Raw genomic sequence first — 26,868 nt, forward strand, 5'->3', positions numbered from 1 at the left:
AACCAATCCGTGTGTTTCTCTCACGCCAATGTTTCTCTCTCCCCCTCCTCCCTTCCACTCTCTCTAAAAATTAATGAAAAAAATATCCTCACTCCTCAGGGGAGGATTAAAAAAAAAAAAAAGGAAAGGAGCTTTTTCAAAACATCAGGTGGTGTCCAAAGCATGCAAAGGTCTCTGAGCCTGAGCCTGAGGCCTGGGTGGCCCAGAGCAAGGTTCCTGGAAACTGGGAGGGGGCCGAGGAAGAGGCAGAGGTGACAACGGGGCTCGGGGACCCCACAGGGCTCTGCTTTAGAACCTAGTGCTTGCATGTTATGTTTCTCCATAGCCTCCCCATAGCCTCCACATAGCCTCCCCATTGCCTCCCCATTGCCTCCCCATAGCCTCCCCATAGCCTCCCATAGCCTCCTCATTGCCTCCCCATAGCCTCCCCATTGCCTCCCCATCGCCTCCCCATTGCCTCCCCCTGGCTTCTGGGCAGCCCCAGGCTCCCTCCTGCTGACATCCTCATGGCCTAGAGGCGGGGCCATCCCATTGTGCCCCATGCTTGCCCTGCTCTGCTCTCTGGCACCCACCTCAGTCTCTCTAGAGTCTGGGAAGACTCTCCCTTAGTCCCTGGGGAACTCGCTGGGGTTCATCTGGAGTGGGCACCCTGATTCTCCAGGCTCAGCCCCCAGAGAGGGCATGGGATCCCCAACATCCTGCTTCCCCTTGAGCCCCGCCACCTGGCAGCTGGAAACAGCTCTCTCCCCACGCCCCGACACACTTAAACATTAATCAAAGGAGGGGCCCCTCAGTGCTGCTGCCTGTGATAACAGGTCTGTCACAGCCTGAAGTCCTTCCTTAGCCACCCGAGTGGCAGCCCCTCAAGGCCTGCAGGCCCGAGTGGCTGTGCAGGAATGGCCATGGGACTGGGTCATTTGTGCCTTGGTGCGTGGTGGCCTCTCCAGGGCAGTGGCAAAATGCACAGGAGCCCTAGGCAGTTTGGCTCAGTGGATAGAGCGTCAGCCCATGAGTCCTGGGTTCGATTCTGGTTAAGGGCATGTACCTCGGTTGCAGGCTCCATCCCTGGCCCTGGTTGGGGTCTGGCCGGGAGGCAACCAATCAATGTGTCTCTCTCACATTGATGTTTCTCTATCTATCCCTCTCTCTCTCTCTCCCCCTCCCATCCACTCTCTCTGAAAATCAATGGAAAAATATCCTCAGGTGAGGATTAACAACAACAACAAAAATGACAGGAGGACTTCAGCTGTGTGCTCTGCAGGGGCAGGGAGGCCAAGGACAGCTCGCGCAGCACCCGGAGGTACAGAGAGTCCCAACATCAAAGCCTGGCCGCCAGGTGAGGAGGGAAAATCAATGTCGGGCTGAGGGATTGATGCAGACGAGCTGGGGTGGGGACAGGACGATGTTGGGGGGGTGCCAGGCCGACAGGGCTCCGCACACCCTGAGCACCTTCCACCTGCGTCAGAATGTGCTGCAGGGCGGCCACGTGAGCGGCTCCATCCATCTGGCCCTGGGCGTCCCCAGTGGGGTAGCTGGGCTGCTTGCCCAACTTCAGCAGAACTGCTGACTATGCGCTGGGCAGTTCCCACGGAGGAGCCAAAGGCCTTGAACAGCCATCCAGAGACTCCATCGCTGATAAGTCCCGAGAGCCTGGGCTGAAGGGTATCTATGGGGGGCTTCCTGGGGGCCCACATCTCTACCTGGCCCAGATTATTACACATTACAAAGTAAGCCATAGGGTTATTTCATTGTTTATGCAAAACATGATGGAGAAAAAGAGCAGTCGATGCAAAAATATCACTATAAAAACAAGAGTTATTCAACCCCTGACCCCCTTCCCATGGCCTTTCAGGGCAGGAAGCTTCCCTGCAGGCGCTGCCTTCCTGTGTGTCGGGGATACGTGTCCCTGTGGCTAACACCTCAGTAGACACTCCATCCTCTCAATGTGTGGGTGCCCCATGGTGCTCCCAGCCCATCGACCCCTGTGGCGACATTAAAGATGTCCCGAACCTTCCTATCAGGAAGAGACCTCAGCCCAAGACCCTGCAGTGGAGAGACCCAGCCTGGCCCGACCGGTGTGGCTCAGTGGTTGAGTGCTGACAAATGAACCAAGAGGTCACGGATTCGATTCCCTGTCAGGGCACATGCCCAGGTTGTGGACTCAATCCCCAGGAGGGGGCGTGTAGGAAGCAGCCGATGGATGTTTCTATCTCTATCCCTCTCCCTTCCCCTCTCTCTCAAAATCAATAAAGAACATGTTTGCTTTTTTTTTTTTTTTTTTTTAAAGAATGTTTTAGGGACATATATAATATTTTCAACAATAAAGTGTTTTTTTTTTAAAGAATGTTTAAGCGGGGGGGAGAGAGAGAGAGAGCGAGAGAGAGACCCAGCCTGCCAGGCCTGCCCTGCCCCAGTCACCAAGTAACCCCCAGGAGACCTGGGGCTGAAATGCCTGCCTACCAGGAAGCCCAAGGAGATGGCCTTGCACGAGGCCTAAAGCCCTGCCCCTCCCCTGAGCTGCTGGGGCAGCAGGAGGGACTGGAGCCTTGAGAGGTGATGTGTGCAGCCCCCTCTGTCCCTGTCTCCCACCCAAGGGGACCCAACTTGGTGACCCCAGTGGAAGTTCTGATGTCTATGTAGGGGCAGGGCAGGAAGGGGAGGCAGCCCTTGCCTCCCCCATGCCCCAAACCCCAGGAGAGGCTGTGGCACTCCCAATTTGGGAGCTGGGACTGATGGGAGCCCACAGGGTGTGGGGAGCAGGCCCATCCTGGTACTGCTGGCGGGAGACGAGGGGCACGGTGCCTGTGGGAAAGCCTGAGAAGTCAGAGGCGGGGCTGGGAGCTGCCCCGGACACTGCTGGCTGGAGTGGCAGGCTCGGGGTACACACAGCTGGTACATCTCAAGCCAAGTCTCATGTGATCCCTGAGGCCCCAGCTCTCCCCGACCAAGCCTGGTCCTCCTTGTCCTCGCTCAGGTGTTACCTCCTCCAGGAAGGCCCGGGTCCCTGAGCAGGTAGCCAGAGGGCACAGTCATCGCTGCCCACAGGGGCCTCCCACCTGGGGCAGAGTGCGGTGGATAGAGCGCTGTGCAGGCCTCACCTGTGCCAGGCCCTAGCAGGGCGGGGCCGCTTCCACCTGAGTCCAAGTCACGAAGGCCCAGCCACAGAGTCCTGACTCAAGCCAGCCCCTCAAGAGCATTCGGCCAGAAGCCACGGCTTTGCCCTTTCTTTTTATGGCTGTTATTTAAGCACTTAGACAATATTTATTTGTCACCGAAGTCACTCATGATTGTTGGGATAAAGAGCCCAATGTAGTACATACAAAAGTTTGTAAGGTAACAAGTGACTGGATCTGTCCCACACCCTCCTCCCAGGGCATCTGCTGGGCCTGGGCACATGCAGAGGCCACCAGACCAGCCTATCAGAGGCATCGTTCTGTGTCCCACCTGAGGCCAGGTGAGCTCTCTGGAGGAGCCGTGGGAAGTCCCCGCCTAAGTCGGGGTGTCACCATCACTCTGCTGGAGCAGACAGGGTGGCCCAGTATCACCAAGAGTCCTGGCTCCTGGTCAACCCCACAGGCCCCAGGTGGCACGTCTCTAACATCATGCGCAGACCTAAGGGTGGCAGCCCCCCAGACTCATAGGGTGTGGGGGCCCAGGGAACCTCAAGGATATCAAAGCTGTAGCTTCCTAGGATGGCCCTGCCTCTGAGGCTTGCCTAGGACATGTCAACCGTCCACAAGGTCCGTGTCCCCAGGACCAATGCCAGCAGGGCATGCCCCGTAACCTGCTCATTTTCAAGCAGGGGTCCTGGTCTCCCAATGCCCTAGGCCAGTGGTCGGCAAACTGCGGCTCGCGAGCCGTGGTTTGCCGCTCTGTTGACTAATGAGTTTGCCGACCCCTGACCTAGACTCTCAATTCCAATAATTACAGGCTGTTGTTGTTCCTTGTGATTAAGCCCCTATCCCAGTGGTCGGCAAACTCAGTCAACAGAGCGGGCCACAGTTTGCCGACCACTGTCCTAGGCAATGGTGATAGTACAGCTCTGGCTTGTCAGGTTCTTAGTGGATGCAGGGCTTGTGCTAAGCACCCCCAGGTCAAACTAGGCCGCAACCCATGCAGAGGGCGGGGATGTGGGGGATGGCCTTACTATTATTCTCATTTCCCTGAGGAGGAAATCCCAAACTCTCTTTAGTTCCAAGCTCCCGCCTGTGGCCTCTGCAGGGTGTGAGTTCCAGGTGTGCGGCTGTGCTGGGGACATAACTGTGTTACTGGAAAGGGGACCTGGTCTTTGTGGGTCTGCCCAGGACCAGCCGGCAGTGAGTGGGTTCCTGACTTGGTGCAGGAAAAATTTCACAACGTGAGTCCAGGTGCCTATGAGGGAACGTTATGAAAGCTGGGGATGTAAAACAAGAAAGGGCTTCGCATCGAAAAGGCAGCAGGAGAGCCTCGGCTGGCTGCCCTAGCTCGCTGGGAAGTCAGGTGTTAGCCTGGGATGAGCTGCCGCTGCCCCGTGCTCCCCTGGTTGCACGCCTCCTGGGGTCCTTTAGGGTTTAGGAGATGCCTGCGTGTGGGGGAAGGAGAGGGGAAGGGGAAGGTGGGGCTGCTCCCTAGAGGAAGAGCAGGAGCTGGGCCCCTTGTCCTGTGGCTTTATCTCCTTCTCCCGGGCAGGAATCTCAGGGGAGGTCTCAGGGGAGGATTTCGGTAGAATATTCATCAGTTTTCTAGCTGTGCCCCTCCAGGGCTGCGGTGTCCACGGACTGGTCAGTGTCAGGGCAGGGAATCATTAGTCATTACAGCTGGTCTTGGTGTGACCCACCTGGTTTTGCTGCTTTTCTGGGCCTGGAGCAGAAATACAACTGAGGCCTAGGTGTCATTTCTAGGGAGGTGACCTTCTGCACCTGCTGTCCAATTTGTTCAGCTGTTTCAGTTCCCCTACTTCACTTGACCTGACTTACTGGCCCCTCTCAACAGGAGTTGGGGTCGAGGCTGCTGTTGTCATGTTATTCTGGTCGTCAGGCAGCACGTGCCTGCTCGGTCCTGCTGAAGGCTCTGGAGTCCTGAGCCAGCCGCCTTCGTCACAAGAAGTTGCCAGTACATTGGCCACAAAAATGCACGTTTATCCAGCCTCAACCTCATCATCGTTCCTTCTCTTCTGCCTCGAGGGGCCTCCGGTCCTCTGGCTTGGCCCCCTTTCAAGGCCTGTGCCCTTGTTGGGCTCCCTGGTCTGTGGGTTCCCAAGATTCCTCCAGCCGGGGCTCACCTGGTGCCGGCACTGACCTAACCACTGGAGAAGGTGGAAGAAGCAACCTGGGGACAGCAACTCTGCTCCAGACCCTGCTGTGGGCCCCGGAGCCTGTTGCTCCTCCTCTCGGGGGCCTTAGTTTACTGCATAAAATGGGGCAGTAATCATAGCTCCTAGCTGGGGAAGATTGTGATTGCCACACTTGTCAGCATTTAGGGTGCACCCGATTTTACAAGAAAAGAATGGGGAGGGGGGATCTAAATGCCTTTCTTCACATGTGCGTTGTAAGTGACCATCCCAAGTGGCTGGTGTGGTGAAGCATGACCGCATTCACGTAAACATAACAGTGTGTCCTGGGATCTAGCAGACAATCTCGGCATCAGGAAATGCAATCATATTTCACCGGCTCTGAGAAAAATGAACACAATTCCATAGCTAAATAGAGCTCGAGCAGAATCTGTGAACATGGAGTGGATAAGGGATAACATGCCGACGAGGGAATTTACGCGCCAGGAGAGCAAATACCAGCCTGTGTTTGGTGCGGCCCGATAACAGGAAGACAAACCCCAAATTAAACAAATATGAATGAATTTCTCTGCGTGTAGTCGGAGCAAATATATCAGTTAAAAATGGGTAGAGCAAGCGGCAAGTTGTAATAAATCCAAATGAACTCTGATGCCGAAGTGAAAACCAATATTTCACTGAGTACCAGTACAAGATGGGACACGGGAGGAATACAGAGAAAGGACTGTCACACGACGTAGTCACATGACTGTGGCAGAAAGGGGTCGATAAGTGTCCTGAGGTACCCAGGCTGGCCTCCCATTAAGGTCTGTGTCTTGCAAGCTTCCTCTCAGGAGCTCCTGGCCCTGCTGACTGGTCCAACATCAGGGGTGGGGGTGGGGGGGTTGGCGGGGTGGGGGGGGGGAGATGACAGCCACATGACCAAGTCCTTTGAGGCCTTCTCAAATCAGCCTGTCTCCAGAGCTGGAGGACTGGACCCAGCTCTTTGCCCTATGCCCCCAACTTACCCCCACTTGGCTGACCTCCTGGAGAACCCCACACAATCTCCCACTAGGATCTCTGGCCCTGGGGACTGTCCCTCCTTCAAAACGTGCCAGCAGCTATTCGCAGCTGAACTGGCTTCTTGATGTTTACGGAGCATCTGTGAAACTTAGTTGTTTTTTTCATATTTGTTGGCATCTTTCAGGCCAGCCTTATCTCCACGGGCACATTTACAGGTAGGTCACCCACCCAAGGGACCTTGGGCACCAAGACACTCATACCCCTCTGGCCTCAACCTGGAGGTGAGTGGATGGGCTCAGGGAAAACCGTGAGCCCTGCTCCTGTGTCCTCTCTCTGCAGCCCCAAACCATTCTGCTTGCCATTGCCTCCATGTCCAGGCCACAGGCTTCCTTGAAGCAAATGTTGTAACTGTGATCCTTGGCTTTTTTTTTTTTTTTTAATCACAACAGCTTTATTGAGATAGAATTCACATACCACACAACTCACCCATTTCAAGGGTACAACTGTATGTTTTTTAAAATAGTCACAAAGTTAAGCAAGCATTACCACTATCCAGTTCCAAAACAATTTCATACCCAAACTCCACACCCATTAGCAGTCACTCCCATTCCTCCAAGAAACCACTAATCTACTTCCTATTTCTATTCTGGACACTTCCCAGAAATAAGATCCTGTAACATGTGGTCTTTTGTGTCTGGCTTCTTTCACTTAGCATAATGTTTTCTAGGTTCGTCTGCGTTGTAGCTTGATGCATCAGTACTCTAGTCCTTTTTATTGCAGAATAATATTCCACTGTGAGTGTACTAGACAGTTTGTTTCTCCATCCATCCATTGAAGGACGCTTGGGATGGTCTACCTTTTGGCTGTTGTGAATAGAGCTGCTATGAGAAAGGATCACTTGCCACTATCCTCATAGTTGCTTGCCCCTGAGTTGAGGAATGGGGGATGGTAGCTGATCTGTTAAACGTGGATATTGACTGAAATGAACTCAATTTTATCAGCCTCTTCATCAAGCTGTTGCCTGGAGGCTGCAAGTGGTCAACAGTGCTGAACAGACCAGGGTGTCCAATTCACTAATATGCATGGAGCACCTGGTGAACCAGGTGGACCAGGTGGGCAAGGTGGGTGAGGTGGGGAGTGAGGCAGCCACCCACAGTCAGACCCAGCTGTGGGGTACAAACATGTCTTCAGGAGCTACTGGAGGGGCCCAGGAGCGAGTGATGGGGAGGGGGTGCTATAGTGGGCAGTCCGGCAGGTCCCTCCCAGAAGGTGTTGTCTCCTGCGGCAGGCTCTGAATGTAATGTTGGAAGGAAGGGCATCCTAGGCCCAGAGTGGGAAGTCCTTAGGAATGAAGGGAGGCCTGAGGGAGGTGGCAAAGCAGGTGGCTTTGCTGCCAGCTCCAAGGGTGGCACTGAGGGCCTGCAGAGGAGGTTGGGGAGGGGACTGAAACCAGGGGGACCACATGGGTTCCAAAGGAGCCTGTAGGTTCCGGGCCGCCCATTGGGTGGGCGGTGGGACTGGGAAGACAGGAGGGAAGTGGAGTTGGGCAAGTTCCTAAGGGGCTCTGGGAAGAGGACCGATGGCTTCCCAAACGCCTCTTTACACCGCAGGAGAAGTGGACCGCCTTCCCGGATTCTCTGCAGGCCCGGCCTCAGCTGTGAGTCTATGCGGCTCAACGATCAGGGGGGAGCCCAGGTGTGCCATGGCGCTGAGTGGCGGCTCAGGATCCACCTGACTCTGGGCGACTTGGGAAACCCAAAAAGAATTCTCACACCTGGTAGCGGGCCAGAGGCACGGAGTCTACAGCGGGGAAGGTGGAGTTGGGGGTGGGTGGCCTAGGAGACAGGGTCCCGTTTGGGGGTGTGGCCACGGACTGAAAAGACGGGTTTCAGGCGTAAGTGGGGCCGCTCGGTGCGCAGGATCTGACACGGGACACACACCGTCCCGGAACGCTCGTGGGGCTGGGCGTTCCCAGGAGCCGGCGCGCCTGCTGGGCGGGGCGGGGCGGGGCGGGGCGGGGCTTCCGGAGGGAGCGCGCGACCGAGCGCAGGGCGGGGCTTCCCTGGAGGGGGCGCGGGTCCTGGGGCTCCGCGGGGCCTCGGGATAAGCGGGCGCGGCTGGGCGCGGGGCGGGGCCTGCGGGGCGGCGCGGCGGCGGGTACTTAAGCAACTCCCGCGCACGCCGGGGCCTGGCCATGGCTCTAAGGCGCATCTTCGCCGCGGTGTGCTCCCGCACTCCCCGCGTCGCCCCGCTGTCCACGGCGGCGCCGAAGACCCGCGAGCAGCCCGCCGCAGGCCGGGGGGCCGCGCGCGGACGCGGGGCGGCCGAGGCTGTGCGGCCGCCGGTTCCCACCGTGGACTTCGACAACGCGCAGGAGGCGTACCGCAGCCGGCGCAGCTGGGAACTGGCGCGCAGCCTGCTGGTGCTGCGCCTGTGCGCCTCGCCCACGCTGCTGGCGCACCACGAGCAGGTGCGCGGGTCGTAGGGTGGGCCGGTGGGCGGGCGGTTACGCAGGCCCCCGGGTTCCTCTGCTCGTCCCGGGGTTCGTTATGAAGTTTCAGCGTGTAAAGAAGGGGCTTAGTGGGCATCACCTGTAGCGAGGGAAGTCGGGGAGGGAGGTGTTTCCTGCATTCCTTTGGTCCCTGAATTTTGCTACATCTGAGTACTGCCAACTAAAAACAAAGAACAGTTAAATGTTGAGCTCAATACCGCTTGCAGTAATACAAAGTTGTGATCTGAAATTTAAAATTGAGTGTCCTCCGTGCTGCCCAAAGCTAAGTCTGGTGGAATTGAAGGGTTCATAGCCTGGGTCCCCAGTTCTCCGTGATCCAGGGACTTCCCAGACACAGCCACTGTGAACAGATGGTGTTGGGAGAGGAAATGGGAAGCTGCCCAAACACCAAACTTTTAAACGTTTAACGTGGTAACTTTGAAAAGTGTGAGGGCTTGGGGCAGGTGAGAAGCGGAACACGGCCTTAGCCACTGGCACTCTGGGTAGAGATGTAGTTTTTTCAAAGGGATCCTGGGAACAGTTTGCAAGTTGGTACCAAGGGTCTGGAAGGTTCTTACTGTTGGCCGTGGTTTCTCAGGTGAAACTGCTGAAGGCATTGTGCTGCCTCCCTCCGCCCCTGGGGGAGGCTGGACCAAGGAGCATTGAGCCACATCTCAGGCTTAGGTGAAGGCCGGGTCACAGCAGGTGGGAGGTGAGGGCTCAGGTCCAGAAAGTCAGAGTCTGGTGGCTCTGAAGGGACTTTGAGGCCAGTGGAGGTGCTGGCCTGGATCCTTCCAGAAGCTGCACGCACAGTCTGAGGGGAAGCCAGAAAGGAGCAGGGAGCACTGGGGGTGCGGCATTCAGGAGGGAGGAGGCAGCTGGGGGCAGGAAGACTTAGGGAGGCATGGAGTGGTTGTCTGTGGGGTCCCTGCGGAGGGCAAATACGCGACCGGCTCCCACAGTCTGGGCACCACGGGGACTGCCAGGCGGAACTGGGATGAGCGGTGCAGAAGCTGTGCTCCTGGTGTGGGTGGAAGGGAGGGAGGGAGAGGGCTTGAACCAGCGAGGCGAGATTTTGTCTAGGCACAGCACTGGACTTTCTTCCCCGGGTTCAAAACCAGCAGTGAGGCCAGCATAGCTGGAGGCCCTCGGTTACCTGGGGGGCGCTCTCTGTGATGCCCGCGAGGGGCACGTGCTGGGATGCAGGGACTGAGCTGTGGGTGCCTGGAAGAGGCTGGAGGCCCCTCCTAGGCTCCCTCAAGTCTAGCCTGTGCCCTGGGGATGCCCTCAAGGAGCCCACTGTGGGTGGGAGGTGCTCTGCGTGCCCCCCGCCCCCCATTGAGGCCTGTTCTACCTTTGTCATTGCTGGTGGTCCCATTAGTGATGGTGGTCTCGGTGCCTGGGACTGGAGGAAATGAGGCAGAGGCCAGACAGACTGCACAGAGTTGTGGCCCTTCCCTGTCCTCTGCCCTGCAGTAAAAATTCTTCCTGCTGAGAATTACTCCTGCTCAGTGGTGCTGGTCTCTGCAATTCCTGCTGGGGCGCCGGGGGTCATTAAATCTGCTCCCAGGGAGAGGGGCAGCCTGCGGGGCCCGGCTTGAGCTGTTGCATTGGCTCCGGACTCGGTGGGGGCCACACCGAGATGGTTTAGAAAATCCAGGTCGTCCGTGATAAAGGCTTCTGCGCTTGGGTGTGAGCCAGTGCAGAAGGTGGTGGAAGGGGACACTGCCGTGTCCCTGCCAGAGGCGGGGGGAGAGGGCCCACTAAAGCCGTGCGCTGCACGCATCCACGTTTTACATGAGAACTAGAGGGCGTGTGACTGGTGCAAGAGGCAATCCACGAAGGATGCCCCCACCTGGAGAGATGCCCCCACCTGGAGAGATGCCCCCACCTGGAGAGATGCCCCCACCTGGAGAGAAGGTGGGGCTGCCCTCCTGTCAGGTCGTGCTGCCCAGATGGTTGCAAAGTGGCCACTTGTTCTGGAGTTGGATTTGAAACCGTCAGCCCTGCCCTGTGCGCTTCCACAGCCCTGCGACAGGTCGGCCTCCCCTTCGCCAGGGTGAGAGGGTGAGGGACTGGCTCCGTGACCTGGGTGGGTGGCCATGCCCTCTGAGCCCCGCCTGCCCTTGGAGCAGAGAAGGTCAGCGAAGAGCGCAGTGCAGGGTATGTGGGAGGGCACCAGCCCAGAGTCCCCAGTCCCAGCCTTCCTGTCTCTGTCACTAAAGCGTCAGCTCTGCTCTTGCTCCTTCAATTAGTGGTGGCTGTGGCTGTTTTTGGACTGTGTTGGCAGAGTGAAATAGTGATGACAGAGGCAGTTTGGCCCGCAAAGCCTAAATAAATTATTTACCATGTGGCCCTGGATGGGAACGTTTGCAGGCCTGGGAGGAGACACCTCCACACGTGGTGCCAGAGCTGGTGCGCACACTGTCACGGGCTCCTTCCAGAGCCGGGGATGGCCATCCGCCCTGCCTGCCGCTGGGATGATCTTGGATATGTTTATGACAAGTTTTTGCCTGGCCTGTGTGGCTCAGTGGTTGAGCATCCACCCATGAACCAAGAGGTCACTGGGTTGATTGCCGGTCAGGGCACATGCCCGGGTTGCAGGCTTGATCCCTAGCAGGGGGTATGCAGGAGGCAGCCAATCCATGATGTTTCTCTCTCATCGAGGTTTCTATCCTTCTCTCTTCCTCTCTCTCTAAAAATCAATAATAATGATAATAATAATGAAAGACCTGCTTTTCCTCCTGCGAGGCTGCTTTGTCCTTGGCTCAGTGTTAGGCTGCCCTGTCCTCCCTGTTGGCACTTTCATTTTCCATTTCTAATCCTCTTTATAAAAACAACGCGATACAATAGAATTAGACACGGGCCGCAGCAAGACAGAGGTGATGGCTGGAGAACCTCGTCCTTGGGATGCCCTGCACTGCTCCCAGGTGGCCTTGAGGCCTCTCCACAGAGCGCCATCCCACATTCCGGGCCTGTCTGCCTTTGGGCCAGTGTGGGCTGCTTGAGACGGGTTCAGGATGAAGATGTTTGACTTGCTCATGCTTTTGCTTAGAGTAGAGGTTGTTCCTTGAAACCCTGATCCCAACAGATCTTCCCCACAATAAAGGGGGTTCTATTATTTGAGAACCCTCAGGCTTTTCCTGTCTGTAGCTGGGATAGGGGCAGAAGACCCAGGCATTCCCAGCAGCCATCCCCTGGAGGTTCCTCCCACTCTGGCTATCCCCATTGCAGCAGCTGTGTCACCCCCTCACCTTGGTAAGCCCCCCTCTCTGCATGTAAGTTAGCAAACACTTCCCTTCCTGCTCTAAGTCAGAGTGACCTTGGAGTGACCTTGCTCCTCCTTCGGAGTCTCTCCCCAGGGGCATATGAGTTCCTGTTTTGTGCAGCCCAGAATTGTACTGGCATGAAGCAGCCGCTCAGGACATTTGAATGAATGATGGCAGACATTCGGGATGTGATTGGAGGAGAAAGCTGGGTAGTTTGGGGGCAGGTGCCTTCCTCAGGGGCACATCGGTCTGAGCTGCTGTGGCCCCGTTGGTCCCAGGGTGGGCTCTCATCTCACAGAACTCTGCAGGTGGTCACCTGGCTTATTGCCACCTACACCCCACCCCAGATTCATTCTGCACATGTTTGTTGGTTCTATAACTATTGAAGACCTGGTCCCTTGCCAGGCACTGTATTAGGAACTTGGACTAAGCAGTGAACAAACCATTGAAAAATCTAGGCACTCGCCTTCTAGAAAGCTGTGCCAAATCCTCCTCTTCCCCAGCGTAGCCTCTGAGGTGTGGATGTAGGGAATGTGGTGAACATGCCCATTGCTCTTCCCAGAGACCTGCCATTGACTTCGTGATCCACCCAGCTGTGGTCAGGCCCCTGCTGAGTGCCGCTCGGATCATCTGTGAGCATGCAGGGCAAGGAGGAGTGGCCACAGGGGTGGTCTCCACTTTAAAATTGAGGCTCTGGTGCCCTAGCCCGTTTTGTTCAGTGGTTAGAGCATTGGCCCTCGGAATGAAGGGTCATGGGTTCAAATCTGGTCAAGGGCACGTACTTTGGTTGCAGGCTGGATCCCTGGCCCTGGTTGGGGTGCGTGTGGGAGGCAACTAATTGATGTGTCTCTCTCACATCAATGTTTCCCTGTCTTTCCCCTCCCTTCCATTCTCTCTAAAAATCAATGGAAAGAAATATGCTTGAGTGAAGATGAACAAAAATCCTCCTATATAATAAAAGCCTAATATGCTAAGTGCCTGGTTGACCGGTCGGCCGTTCAACCAATCAAAGCGTAATACGCTAATGATATGCTAAAGCCGCTCAACCACTCGCTATGATGTGCACTGACCACCAGGGGGCAGATGCTCCGACTAGTAGGTTAGCTTGCTGCTGGGGGCCGGACACACCCTGGAGCCCTCCAGCGGTCCAACTCCCTCCTCGGCTGGCCAACCTCCTGCATCTCTCCCAGGCCCTGATCATGCACCAGTGGGGTTCCTTGGCCTGGCCTGCGCCCTCTCGCAATCCAGGACCCCTCGGGGGATGTTGGAGAGCTGGTTTTGACCAGATCCCACAGGGGGAGCGCTGGTGAGCGCAGCTGCAGTGGCAGGAGCCTCTCCTGTTTCTGTGGCAGTCGGACATCCCCCGAGGGCTCCCGGACTGAGAGAGGGTGCAGGCCGGGCTGAGGGACCGCCCCCCAAGTGCACCGGGCCTCTAGTAAATAAATAAATAAATAAAATAAAATAAAATGGAGGCCCTAGGAGAGAGTCCAGGCCTTGTGGTTGGAGTGAAGGGGTCAGGGAAGCAGGGTGTCCTGCTGGGGACAGGGGAGGCTGCTGGCCCGAGACAGCTTCTTCCCTTTGCCTTTCAGCTGCTCCATTTCACCAGGAGGCTTCTAGGACAACGGCTGTTCGACAAGCTAATGAAGATGACTTTTTACGGGCAGTTTGTGGCCGGTGAGGACCAGGAGTCCATCCAGCCCCTAATCCGGCATAACAGGGCCTTTGGTGTGGGCTCCATCCTGGACTACGGAGTGGAGGAGGACCTGAGCCAAGAGGAGGCGGAGCGCCAGGAGATGGAGTAAGGCCTGCCTGGCATCTGGTGGTAACCCCAAAGCGCCCCAGGGCAGCCGGGGGCTGGGCCAAGGTCCAGGCTGGGAGGAGGCCAGGGCTAGGAGAGCTTGGTCAGCCTGATTCCTGGAAGCCCTCCTGATTCCCGGGACCTCAGTCTGGGGTTCTTGCATTTTTGCCTCGTGAGGATTACAGCCCTGGGCTTTCACGGGAGGCTGTGTGTGCACGAGGCCGGAGGAACATCGAGAACAGGGGTCAGCACACTGTGACCACAGCCGATCCCACCACTGCCTGGTTTTGTACCGTCTGCAAGCTGAGGATGGCTTTTGCGCTTTTAAATGGTTGAAACAAATCAAAGCAAGAATGGTATTTTGTGACGTGTGAAAATTACATGAAATTCAAATCGCTGTCGCCCCCCGAGGGCAGAGTTGAGTAGCGGAGGCATACACGCTGGGTGGCTCTCGAGGCGGAGAACAGGCTGCCCCGTTGCTTACAGACGCTGTGCCTGCCCTGGTGTGGAGGCTTCCCGCTCTGCCCAAGCATCTCTTCTGGGAGGACCCCGCCCTTCCCTGGCCCCTGAGCTGGTTCTCTGATATGCAGGTGGGCGCTGCCTGGTGGGTTCGGAGCCTGCCCAGGCATCGGTGGGGAAGGGATCGTGCAGCCAGGAATGGTTAACAAGCTGCCTGGGTCCCTCCTGAGGCCCAACTTGCTGCAGGGTTTGTTCCTGGGCAGTGTTTGAGTGTGGAAACGTGGGCACGTCCCTGAGCCGCCCTGCTGAGTCAGAATTAGGTCACCCTCCACTTCCTGGAGTAGCGTCCTTAGGGGAAGTACAGACAAGACCTGCCCTTCCTTTGCAAAAGGCCCGGTTTCCGCGCTGATGCCTGCACCCATCCAGGCCGGGCCCTCATTTGCATCTGGAGTCCCAAGTGCTGACAGCAGTTGTGCCCGACTGACCCGAGGCTTGGGCCAGGCCTGCTGAATAACCTGTCAGGCTGTGGTGTTTGCCCTGGCTCGGGGTGGGTGGGGGGGAGGGGAGGGAGGGGAAAGGAGTCACATGAGGCTCCTGCCCTGGGAACAGAATGTCCAAGCCTCACAGCCAATTGGCCTGGGGAGCCCAGCCCCTGCCTAGTGATTCGCTGTCTTGAAGGCGGGGTTCTCCAGCTGAGCACCCCCTCTGTTTCCAGTGGGGGCTGTGGCTGCCTGTTGACTAACGAATGGGCTCTGTGTCCTGCTGGGTCAGGGTGAGGGCTGGATGGTTTCACTGTGGGATTTTCTCTCTCTGGTATGAAAAGACTCCTTTTCCCGGGTGGCCTGCAGGCTTCCTCCCTGCCCTGCCATGGGGCTGAGGGGCTGTGCCCTTGGACTGCCCGCTGTGAGCCGCCTTGTCCTGAAGGAGCACCGCTTGGTGGGCTCTGGGACATGAGTGGTGGTCCCTCCCCATCCTAACAGGGTGACTGCCAGCCATGCCAGTGGCATGTGCCAAGGACTTGTGCCCAGCTCTGCTGCCAGAGGCCCGGTGCCCGCCGAGGGGCCTGGGCTGAGGTGTGCGCCGTCAAGGTGCCTGCCTGGCTGACAGGATGGTCCCAGCTAGGAGGGGCTCTGAACGTGCCCATGGACCGTGGAGTGAGGTGGAGGCCGCTGCCCCAAAGGAAGGCTGCAGGCGGGGATTGTCGGGCCTGCCTTGGGCATAACTGTTAAAGGCACAGGAAGTGTGGAGACATCTGCAGGGCAGGAAGCAGGAGGTGGGAGACAGTAGCCATCTGGGGAGGGTGTGGGGTGGTGTTTCCCAGAGCACTTGTTGGAAGGCAGAGGCCAGGGCCCCGACTCTAGGAGAGGACCCCAGAGGGTCTCCCCAGCAGGCAGAAGCCATGGAGAAGGGAAAGGGGCCAGGGTGTCTACCTGGCGGTCGGCTGTGATAAGGACACCCGTGATGTCAGGCGTGTCTGCCCTGTTTATGCAGACCCAGGGCTGGCTGGAGGCTCTCTGCGCTTTGGTCCCCAGAGTGGTGGCAGCTCCCTGGGATAAGTGTGCACAGCGTGTCTCGGGGGTGGAAATAACCATGACCTCGGAGGCTTTCCTGCCGCTGAGCAAGCTGGGAGTGAGACAGGAGGCGTCCTCCGAGGTAATGGTTCCCATCGATGGGAACAGGTTACCGTGGTTAACGCTCACCTTCTCTGAGCCATGGACTGTGGTTACGGAGCAGGCCTGCGCCCCGCCAGCTGCTGCCCTAGCTGACCAGGCCCCTGCCTTGGGGCGTACCGTGGGTTCCCATGTCGTACCTTCCCTGAATGGATGGCTTTTGCCTGGTTGTACCTGGGCCACACCTTGGAGGGCCTGGGGCTGGTCCTGTAGGTGCCCGTGCCCAGGGGCCTCCGGTTGGGGGTTGGGGTGGGAGCTCCTTGTTCCCGCAGGGATGTCGTATGTGGGGCTGACATGGTCACATAGCTCTCCCTCTTCCTTCTGTTACATGAAGCCTGTGCTTCCGATTGGCATGGGGAGGCCGGAGCCGTGGCGGCAGGCGTAGCTCCCATTCTTGTCCCCAGGCTGTGGCCTTGTGGGTCCTGCCCTCGGCATCTACCCCAGGGCCCCAGATTCAGTCCGTGGCGACTTGCTCGGGGGCAATGAGGTAAAGGTGCCATAGCCTCTTAGCACACGTGAGGCCACCACCGCAGGTGCAGGCCCCTGTCAGCAGCTTCCCCGGGTTTCCTGTGGCCTAGAGTGCCCCCAGGGAAAGTCCCTGCCCCTTCCCTGTGGGTGTGAGCAGAGCTGCGGGTATGAGGACGCGGGAGGTCATGGAGGACTGCGGGGCTGCAGCTGAGCCCTCTCTGTGGGAACTGACTTAGAGGCTTTAGATACAAACCGGGTGATAAAGCTGCGGAGTGTCAGCCCTGGGCCCTTCATCTGAAGACTCAGCCTCCTGCTGACGCCCCACGCCACTGTGAGGAGGAGGATGGTGGTTGCTGTGATGCTGGTGGGGGTTGGGGGGAGGCAGGACTGGAGAGTGCCAGGGAGAGCACGGCCGGCCAGGGACTGCAGCAGCCAGTGTGGCGGGGGCGCTAGTCGGGGTGGGGGTGGCCAGGGCTGAGGGCTGGCCTCACTGTCCTGCCCTCACGAGGGCTAGGGCTGCTATTCAGGTAGGATGGGAGGGTTTTCATTTTCAAAGAAACATTTTGGTTGCTGTTTGGAAAATAAGTCTAAGGGGCAAGAGTGAAGCGGGGTGCTGGGGTGGCTAAAGATGGGGCCAGCTGAGTGTGGGAGCAGGAGGCCAGTCTTGGGCCCCAGGGGTTGGAGGTGCCTGGAGGGGAGGGGTGGGGGTAAAGCCAGGGGCCCTCACTCATCGGTTTGGGGAATTTTGTGCGCTGGCAGCTGCCTGTCTTCGTTTCTCATCAGCTCTGGCTGGCCCTGTAGGTCTGTCTTCTCCTCAGAAGGAATGGCTGCAGAGCGAGGCCTCCTTCAAGGATGCACTCCGTGTGCTGGGCTGTTCCGAGAGCTCCCACCTGTCAGGGGCTTTAACTTCGAGTCCAGGCTTGGAGGGGCTCCGCCCATGGGGACCCTCGGCTTCTCCAGGTGCAGGCCTTGTGGGCTGAGTTGGTGCCAGGCTGCTCCCCTCCCAGCTCAGAGCGGGTACCTGGAGGCCTGGGTGGGTGGGGCGGCTGAGTCACTCTGGCCTGCCCTGGCTCACCCAGCCCGCACACAGCTTTCAGGTCAGGGTCAGGGCTCAGCCTCGTTTTCTCTCACCCGGAGGGGTTCATCTTTGTCAGTTGTGCCTGGGGTGGCATGACCTTGACCCTTGCCCTCTTCCTTCCCGAAGGTCCTGCACTTCAGCGGCGGAGAGGAAGGACGGAGGTAAGAGGGGGCTGCTCACCAACAACTGCTCTCACTGCCACTCCCCTGCTCCCCCGCCCACCGTGGCTGGCACCTGGACTGGGGGCATCGTCAGCCCAGGGGGCAAAGGGCAGTGCTGAGTTCTGACCCTCGTCCATGGGCGCCCAGGCCATGGCTCTGAGTAGGCGGACGCATCCCGTGGCCCTCCGTTGGTCTGGGTTCTGCCGCCCCAGCCAGGTCTGCCATGTGACTAGGGCTCTTCCAGGGAGGAGCCGTGGGTACAGGGTCAGGTGACTTTGGAACTGGCAAACAGCCTCGAGCACCGTGCAGGGAGGGGGTCAGGGCATCTTGTGTGCTGGGAGCGAGGTTGGGGCGGGCGCAGGGCCGGTGAGTGCTCGGGCCGTTTGCAGGCACCAGTAAGAGGGAGAAGCAGTACCAGGCCCACCAGGCCTTCGGAGACCGCAGGGACGGCGTCGTCAGCGCCCGCACCTACTTCTACGCCAACGAAGCCAAGTGTGACGGCCACATGGAGACGTTCCTGCGCTGCATTGAGGCTTCAGGTGGGGCCGCGCTCCTGGCTGGCTGTCCCCCTGCCAGGCCCAGCCCAGCAACCTGTGGCACGTGGAAAGGCCGGACCGGAGCACGCGCTCAGGGCTTCCTCTCTGTCTGGGCGGCCCTGACGGTTGTGAGGATAACCTGGGGTGACAAGGGGGAGCCACAGGCCAGGCTTAAGTCACGCTGGGGTCATGCACATCCAGCAGCTCCACGAACCCATTTACCCCCAGGAAGATGCCTCCCGCCCCTTTCCTGGGCACCAGGTGCCCGTGTGGACCTCTGGGAAGGCTTTCGGTGGCCAGCGGCCCCCAGGTGTGGCAGGGGCAAGACGCTGGGCACACAAGGCGCTTGGGTTTGCGAGGGCTGCACTGTTCAGGGCGTGCGTGTCCATCTCCGGTGGAGAACTCCTCCTCAGCCTCGCGACAGGAGCCCCTGCCCAGGGGTCACTGAGGCCTCCGTGTCCTGTAGTTGTTAGAAACGCGCCAGGTCACAGCGCCATCCCCTGTGCATCCTCAGCAGCCTCCTGTGACAGGAAAGTGGGTCCCGCACCTTCCGACAGGCAAGGATCAGAACAGTCGTCTAAGAGTGGTGCTGGGGAGACCCTGGCCGGTCAGGCAGACACTTGGCCGTCCAGTGCCCAGTGCCAGGGACACCTGTTTGCCTCCCTGCCCCCTCTGCCTGGGAGCAGATAGACAGGAGGCTCCCACAGAAGCAAAGACGCGCTCTGGAAGCCATAAGCCAGATAAAATGTAGTGATTGAGCCCCTTCCACGCTCCAGCCTGCTTTCTGCTCTGCCCCCGTGGGCAGCCTGGGTGCTGATGGCAGGGGAGAGGAACAGCAGGGAGAGGGTGACCATCAGGACTATGTAGGAATGGGCAGGCTCCTCCTGACCCACATGGCAAACGCAAATGAGTCACTGTCCCCACGGGGTGGGGGGCGGGGGGGAGGGCGGGGGGCGTTTGGAGGAGCTGTGTGCCCTCTGCTTCTGGGTGAGCACAGCTCCTGGTCCCCTCCCTCCCCTCTCCGGAGCCTGAGGGCTCTTCCTGCGGCTTCCCCAGGTGGAGCCAGCGATGACGGCTTCTCGGCCATCAAGCTCACTGCGCTGGGGAGACCCCAGTTTCTGGTAAGTGCTGCAACCTTCCACGTGCAGAGCGCGTTTGCAGGAACTGCGGGCTACCATGAGCACTCAGTGGAAAGCTCATGTGCCAGTACTTTGGGGCTGGGAGCCAAGTACGCAGGTGGGATGGGAGGGGGGTCCTGGGGCCGGGAGCTGGGCATGCACCCACGGCGGCAGCTCGGGCCCGCATTTGCAGCTGCAGTTCTCAGATGTGCTGACCAAGTGGAGACGGTTCTTTCACCAAATGGCTGCAGAGCAAGGGAAGGCCGGGCTGGATGCCATGGACACAAAGCTGGAGGTGGCGGCACTGCAGGTGGGCAGCCCCTCCCTGGTGGTGTGAGTAGATGGACGGACACTGTGGGGCTGGGGAGGTGCCCTTCCCGGGAGAAACTGGCCAGGCACTGTCTAAGGTGGGTTCCCACAGCTGCTCCAGGGCCCGCAGCCCACCCTGAAGCTGCTAGGGTTTGGCGGGGAAGGAATCTGACCAGAGGCTGAGGTCACACTGGACAGGAGGGTGAAGGGGCTGGCCCTGCAGGTAGCGGAGCTCTGGAGCTGCAGGGACAGCAAAGGGGCATCTGGAACCCGCGGGGATGGGCCCTCCTACGGAGCAGAAACACAGCCGGAACTCACAGTGTAACCAAGTCAAAACAGATCACAAAGCAGCAGGTGGGAGACACTGAATGTGAGTGAGGGGCCGGGGGGCCGGGGACGGACACCTTCTCCCTTCTTCCAGGAAAGCGTGGCAAAGATGGGCATTGCGTCCCGGAAGGAGATTGAGGACTGGTTCAGAGCCGAGACCCTGGGCGTGTCTGGGTAAGAGCAGCGCCTGCCTGAGGTGGCGGCGTCTACCCGGTCAGGCGTGGTTCCAGCTGAGTCCCAGCAGCCTCTCCCAATCCTGGTCACCCCCTCAAGTCTGTGGGCCTTGGGGTGATGGCGCCAAAGAAACTGCTGCCCTGAGGTACACAGGATGGGAGTTGACTGGCAACTGGGGCCCATGGGGGAGGGCCGGCAGCTCGGGCACAGGCTCGGTGACTGCAGCTGATCAGGAGTACAGCCCTCCCTGGGCCTGCCCGGCTGACAGGTGAAGGGCCAGGGCAGCGGAGCCCCGCGGGGCCCCGGGCTTCATCCTGAGGGGCTGGGACTGAGGTCACCGGGGGGTCTTGGTGCAAGCCCCGAGTTTTCAGAGCTGCTGCTGCCCTGATGCAGGACACGTTCATGTTTTGTGGGTTTTTTTTTTTTTTTTTTTAATCCTCATCTGAGGATATTTTCTCATTGTTTTTAGAGAGAGAGGAAGGAGAGAGAAAGAAGAAGGGAAAGAGAGAGAGACACGTCAATATGAGAGAGAAACAGCGAGCAGTTGCCTCCTGTACGCACCCCGACCGGAGATCAAACCCGCAACCTGGGTATGTGCCCGGGCCAGGAATCGGAACCTGCGACTCTTCGGTGCACAGAACGACACTCCAACCGAGCCACGCCGGCCAGGGATGGTTTTCATTTTTCAAACAGAGAATGACATTTATATTTTATCTGACTTTTGAAACTGAACACGGAGGCGCGTTCTGCAGGGACTGGGTTTGGGGGTGCTCTTTTAGGGAATGGGCTGGTGTGGCATCTAGGCCCCCAAACAGATCCTCGCTGCTGCCATTGCTCTACTGACCGCCCTTTTCCCGTAGCACCCTGGACCTGCTGGACTGGAACAGCCTCATCGACAGCAGGACCAAGCTCTCCAAGCACCTGGTGGTCCCTAACATGCAGGTGACGCCACCCTGCTCCCCAGTGAGCCCTGTCCGAGGATGCTGGGCTGGGAAGGGCCATGTTCCTGTTGCCTATCTGGGCCAAGACTACTGTCCTCCCTGGCCCCACAGGACCCCACGGTCTAGTGCAGTGGTCGGCAAACTGCGGCTCGCGAGCCACGTGCGGCTCTTTGGCCCCTTGAGTGTGGCTCTTCCACAAAATACCATGGCCTGGGCGAGTCTATTTTGAAGAAGTGGCGTTAGAAGAAGTTTAAGTTTAAAAAATTTGTCTCTCCAAAGAAATTTCAGTCGTTGTACTGTTGATATTTGGCTCTGTTGACTGATGAGTTTGCCGACCACTGGGATAGGTCCAGGGTAGCCTCCTTAGCGCTGTGTGGGAACAGAAGGGGGACTTCTGAGGGTCCTGGGGAGGCTGTGGGAGCAGATTTGGTGCGGGCCTGACCTGTGGCAGCTGGCTCTGTGACCAGGTGCTGGCTGGCTGTGAGGTTACACCTCCAAGTGGCCTTGTCCCCCACCAGCCGGCCTCAGGGCAGGGCGCTGATCTTCATGCGCAAATAGGGTGGAGGAGGGGGCCTGGATGAGGGGGTCTCGCTGGTTCTGGGGACCAGGCAACAGGTACTGGTAGACTCTGGGCAGGGGAAGCACTGGCTTCGAGAGGAGTGGTCCAGCGCCTGCTGACACCCGCCTGCATGTGCCCTCAGACAGGACAGCTGGAGCCTCTGCTGTCGGGGTTCACCGAGGAGGAGGAGCAGCAGATGAGGAGGATGCTGCAGAGGATGGATGTCCTGGCCAAGGTCGAGGGCCTGGGATGTGCCCGGGGGCTGGGGGGCGCCTGTCTCACCTGAGCCCCAGACAAACCCTCTCTCCTACTGCTGACCTCTAAGAAAGCCACCGAGGTGGGGGTGCGGCTGATGGTGGACGCTGAGCAGACCTACTTCCAGCCGGCCATCAGCCGCCTGACGCTGGAAATGCAGCGCAAGTTCAACGTGGAGAAGCCGCTCATCCTCAACACGTACCAGTGCTACCTCAGGGTACGTCCGGCCCCGGAGCCTCCCACCCTTCGGTGATGGCACGCCCCCACCTGAGCCCCCAGGTCGAGGAGGGAGGTTGGTCGATCCAGATCCCACACAGGGGTGTTGAAGGGGTGGGAGGAAGATGAAGGAGTTTGTTCAGGGTCCACTTAATGTCTTTCAATCCCAGATGTCAAAGCCTTCATGCACGACCGTTTTCTGTAAGAATTCGATGAAAGCTCTGGGCCTTTGCCCAGAAAAGACTTGACTAGGATTTTGCATGTCCCTCGGTAATGCTTCAGGGTGGGACCCCTGAGCACAAACCTAGAGTGGGCTGCCTGGGGACCAGTGAGGTGTTTAGAGGCTGCGGGTGGGGTGAGGGGTTATGTAGGCAGGGGCCCACCCCAAGTCAGCCTGAGGAGACTGGCGTACACAGCGGCTGCTGGCACCTGGTCTGTCCCCTCCAAGGACTGCCCCAGGCCCAACAGAAGAGGCTGCAGGTGGCCCCCCGTCACCATTCCTTGTGGACAGACGTCAAAGGGCCTCTCTCTCCCACACCTGTCTTCCAGATCCCCTGGGCACGCACAGGGCACCTCCCTCAGCCACCTGCTGCTGCACTGGTGCCCCTTGCTGACTGTACCCTGGATGCTCCTAGGCCCAGCATGTCACACTCAAAGGCTGACACAGGCCAAATAAACGCGGCATGTGGCCCTCGAGTTTGACATGCCTGCCCTAGGAAGGGCTGGCTGGAGGGGCTGACCTAGTCACTGACTCTGGGCCCCGACCCTGCAGGATGCCTACGACAATGTCACCCTGGACTTGGAGCTGGCTCGCCGCGAGGGCTGGTGTTTTGGAGCCAAGCTGGTGCGGGGTGCGTACATGGCTCAGGAACGGGCCCGCGCTGCGGAGATCGGCTATGAGGACCCCATCAACCCCACGTACGAGGCCACCAACGCCATGTACCACAGGTGCGCCCAACCTTCTTGGGTCCCGGAGCCTCAGGGCCACCTGGGGAGGGGAGGGAGAAAAGGGCGAGGGAAACACCTCCTCGGTGCTGGAGCTGACACGATGGGCCCCTAGCTGAAGGGGGAGCAGCCCTGGAGACAGCAGCTTCTGTAAGAGCAAGACTTTTGCCCTGAGGCCAGAACTGATTGTTTTCTGCTTTTGATTTACTTTTTCAAAAACATTAAGGTCGTTTTAAAAATGTCTTTATTGATTTTTTTAGAGAGAGGGAGGAAGGGCGAGGGATAGAGAGCACATCCCCCTTTGGGGACTGAGCCTGTAACCCGGGCATGTGCCCTGACCAGGAATTGAACTGGTGACCTCTTGGTTCATGGGTCGACGCTCAACCACTGTGCCACACTGGCCAGGCGGCTTTTTTAATATAGAAAAGTCGACTAACAAAGCTAAACTGGCCTGGGTCCCCGGCAGCTCCTGTCGGTTGCCCAGGTAGCCCTTCCCGCCCTGCACTCACCTTGTTCCAGGGACCATCCTGGTCTCTCGTGCTGCGTAAGATAAACAGGTGATAGTTTATGCAGGACAGACGGGCTGGCTGTGTGCTCTTTCTCTACGAGCTGGTGCAGATGTGTTGCAAATTCAAAGAGACCCCCGAGTGTCTCCCTCACTGACCTGCCTTTCGGCCCCGGCAGCGCCTAGCGTCCTCCCAGGAGCTGCGTGCCCCTCCCTTGGTCAGACCTCGTGGTTGGTATGTGCACTGTCTTCTGCCCTCGCTTTTCTGGTAAAGCTGTAGCTGGATCCCCCCAGGTCAGGGTGCAGACCATTAATGGCCAACGCAGGGTGCCTGTGCTCATGTGTCCCTGCGAGCTTTAGGGTGCTCGGTGTCCTGTGTTAGAAGGGTGACCCAAGGCACACCCTGTCCATCTTTTGTGCCCAGGGGCGAGGACGCTGTGGCTGGACATGGAGCTGCTGGGTCGGAGGACACACCCTGCCCAGTTGTTCTCACTGCAGCAGTCGGGCTCCCCCAGGCCTTTAATTTCCTTCAAGACCCTTTCTGGGTGTGAAGCCGCATCTGTCCTGGGCGCACAGGGCACTGTGCCTCAGCTAGTTCCCTCCGACGCCTAACCCCCGTGCTGCTTGCTTTCTCTCTCACTCACAGGTGCTGAGAAGGCCGAGTGCTCCTTGTCCTGGCACCATGGGCACCTCTAGGAGGCGCGGGCTGAGTGGCCCTAGGCCCACCTGTGGCCTTAGCCCCGGGGGGAGCTCTCCAGGCCCAGGCTCACGTGCCTCTCCCCCCAGGTGCCTCGATTATGTCCTGGAGGAGCTGAAGAACAATGCCAAGGCTGAAGTGATGGTGGCCTCCCACAACGAGGACACGGTGCGCTTCACACTGCGCAGGTAAGGGGCCCCCGCCCACAGCTGTGTGAGTGCTCCCGGGTCAGGGAAGAGCTTGGTGAGACCCTGGAAGCATGTACAGCAAACATGTCAAACTCAAAGGCTAACATGGGCCAAATAAATGAGACATGCGGCCCGTGGGCCGTGAGTTTGACATGCTTGATGTACAGAGTGCCTGCCAGGCACGGTGAGTGTTTGAGGGGAACATCTGTGGGACAACGGGAGAGGCGGCTTTAGTGCTTCCCAGACCCTGCCCCACCAGGTCTTGCTAGGCATTGGCACTGCTGTAGCAAAAAAGCTATTTGCAGTTAATTTGGTTTTTAATTTTAATATCTGGCATACTAAAGTTTCAAATTCAAAAAATAAGTGTCAATAAATAGCTTCTTAAAATGCACAAATACAGGTTGGAATGCTGAAACCCCTCAAGAAGCCTCTGATGCCTGGCCTCTTTAGAGACAATTACGCTTAACATTTTAAGCCGCATTTGGAATTTAACATGGTCTGTTTTCTCTTTAAACGCCTGCCCGGTGGAGCAAAACTGGTGGGATCCTTACAAGTGAGATATAGGAAGCAGGTGAAGCAAACTTAAATATTCCCGTATTGTTGCCATGTTCTTTCATCTTGTGTCTTAGCCCGAGCAGTGCCCCACCAGGGGCCCAAGTGCCCGCCTCTCCCCAGTCACTGCCTCCTGGAGCTTAGGCCCTGCATTGAGTCTTGCCGGTCCTCAAGTTTCCCAGGAGTAAAGCAGGGGCCCCCATCCCACAGCAGGGGCACCCCAAGCCCAAGGCTTGCTGCTGAGTGGGGCTTCCTAAGGGGGCAGTGAAGGTACAGGTGAGGTAAGGGTGCTGCCTGCTAGGGCTCTGCCTGGAGAGCTGCCTCTACACCCGTTCAGTCACGTCACCACTCCTCCTCTGTTAGGATGGTGCTGCCTCTTCCGTCTGAAATTGCAATGAAAACCACGGTTTCTAATGCACAGCAGTGGCAGCCGCCTCCTGCTCTGGGGGCCAGGGAGCCTCGAGCCACTCGGGCTCACCTACCTTCCCTGGGAAGCAGTGTGGTCTCTGATCAGACCCCAGGGACCTCACATAGCCTGTCAGCTTTGACCAAGTAACAACCCAACACAAAACTCAGTGGCCGAACAACAGTGTGGACTGGGCTCAGCTGGGGCCTACTTGGCCCTACATGGCCTCATCTGTGGCTGGGACAGCAAAGGGGACTGCATCTCCTGGCCGGTGTCCATCGGCCCCCTTCCAGAGACATGATGGCCACTGGGGGCTGGTGCCTGCTGCGTGGGGCAGAGCAGCCAGTGAGGGGAGGGCAAGTGGCCTGGTTGGGCGTGAGGGCTGGGCACGGAGCAGAAGGGCTGGGGAAAGAGGCAGTGGAAGGGCTGGAAAGCTTCCCCGAGCCACACCATGGGGCGGGCTGCTGGGCAGGCCTGCCTCGCTGGGTCAGAGTACCACTAGGGGAGGTTGGGACAAGCAGGAGGGAAAGGGCCATTGGGAGTGAGCACAGCAGGAGGGAGGCTGGCTTGGGAAGGAGGGAACTTGGTAGCCACGGGCTGAGGAGGGAGCTGCAGGGCAGAGGCCTAGTCTGGGCAGGACAGAGCTTATAGCCCTGCAAAGAATGGAGGTTAGAGCATGTGGATGGGGATCTGCGGGTGGCAGGGGGCTCAGAGCTGGCCCAGGGGCTCACCTGCTGCCTTGCCTGGTCACAGGATGGAGGAGTTGGGCCTGCACCCCGCCGACCGCCAGGTGTACTTTGGACAGCTGCTGGGCATGTGCGACCAGATCAGCTTCCCGCTGGGTAAGCTGGGCCTCCCTGGGGGGTGGGGTGGGGGCGTCGGGGTCAGGACTCACCGCCTCTGCCTGTGCGTGCAGGCCAGGCGGGCTTTGCTGTGTACAAGTACGTGCCCTACGGTCCTGTGATGGAGGTGCTGCCCTACCTGTCCCGCCGCGCCCTGGAGAACAACAGTATCATGAAGGGCGCCCGACGGGAGCGGCAGCTGCTATGGCAAGAGCTCAAGCGGAGGCTCTACACAGGCAACCTCTTCTACCGCCCTGCCTAGCGCCCGGGGGCCACCTGCCGCCAGACTTGGTTTCCCAGGGCCTCAGGCTGGGGTCTGGCTGGCCCCTAGGCCAATGCTGCTACAGCCCAGCCGCACACGGATTCACCTCTCCACACCCAAGACTGTAAGAACTGCTTCCTACCCAGGATGTGGGCACCCAGGTATAGGCTGTCTGATACCTACCAGAGCCACTGAGGTCAGGAACTGCCCTTTGAGTGGGTCCCGCCCCATCTCTGCCCATGCCCCTGACCTTAGACCCGAAGGCCCACTTCCCACCAGGGTCTATTCCACATACCTTGAGCCCCAGAGGTGGGCCAGCCAGGCTGAGGAAGGTGGGCTGGTCAATAAACCACTACTTCTGCAGCCAGGAGCCC

At 58.7% G+C, this 26,868-nt stretch overlaps 1 protein-coding gene across 2 annotated transcripts; it reads left to right on the forward strand.

Moving 5' to 3' along the window:
• Positions 1-8,350: 8,350 nt before the first annotated feature.
• On the forward strand, positions 8,351-26,857 carry PRODH (proline dehydrogenase 1). 2 transcript variants are annotated; one of them, XM_080649526.1, is made up of 14 exons: positions 8,351-8,738; positions 13,618-13,826; positions 17,628-17,662; positions 18,052-18,201; positions 19,255-19,319; positions 19,510-19,626; positions 20,047-20,126; positions 20,987-21,068; positions 21,769-21,861; positions 21,952-22,098; positions 22,870-23,045; positions 24,334-24,432; positions 26,144-26,232; positions 26,307-26,857. In XM_080649526.1, exons 1-14 carry the CDS (start codon positions 8,463-8,465, stop codon positions 26,492-26,494), a joined length of 1,806 nt encoding a protein of 601 aa, XP_080505652.1. In that variant the 5' UTR covers positions 8,351-8,462; the 3' UTR covers positions 26,495-26,857. The 2 variants fall into 2 exon arrangements, 1 of the variants encoding a protein (XP_080505652.1); XR_013959517.1 differs by having other exon boundaries at positions 8,364-8,738; positions 24,334-25,003.
• Positions 26,858-26,868: the final 11 nt, after the last annotated feature.

Source organism: Plecotus auritus (assembly GCF_963455305.1).
Source record: "Plecotus auritus genome assembly, chromosome: 13".
Taxonomy (NCBI): Eukaryota; Metazoa; Chordata; class Mammalia; order Chiroptera; family Vespertilionidae; genus Plecotus; species Plecotus auritus.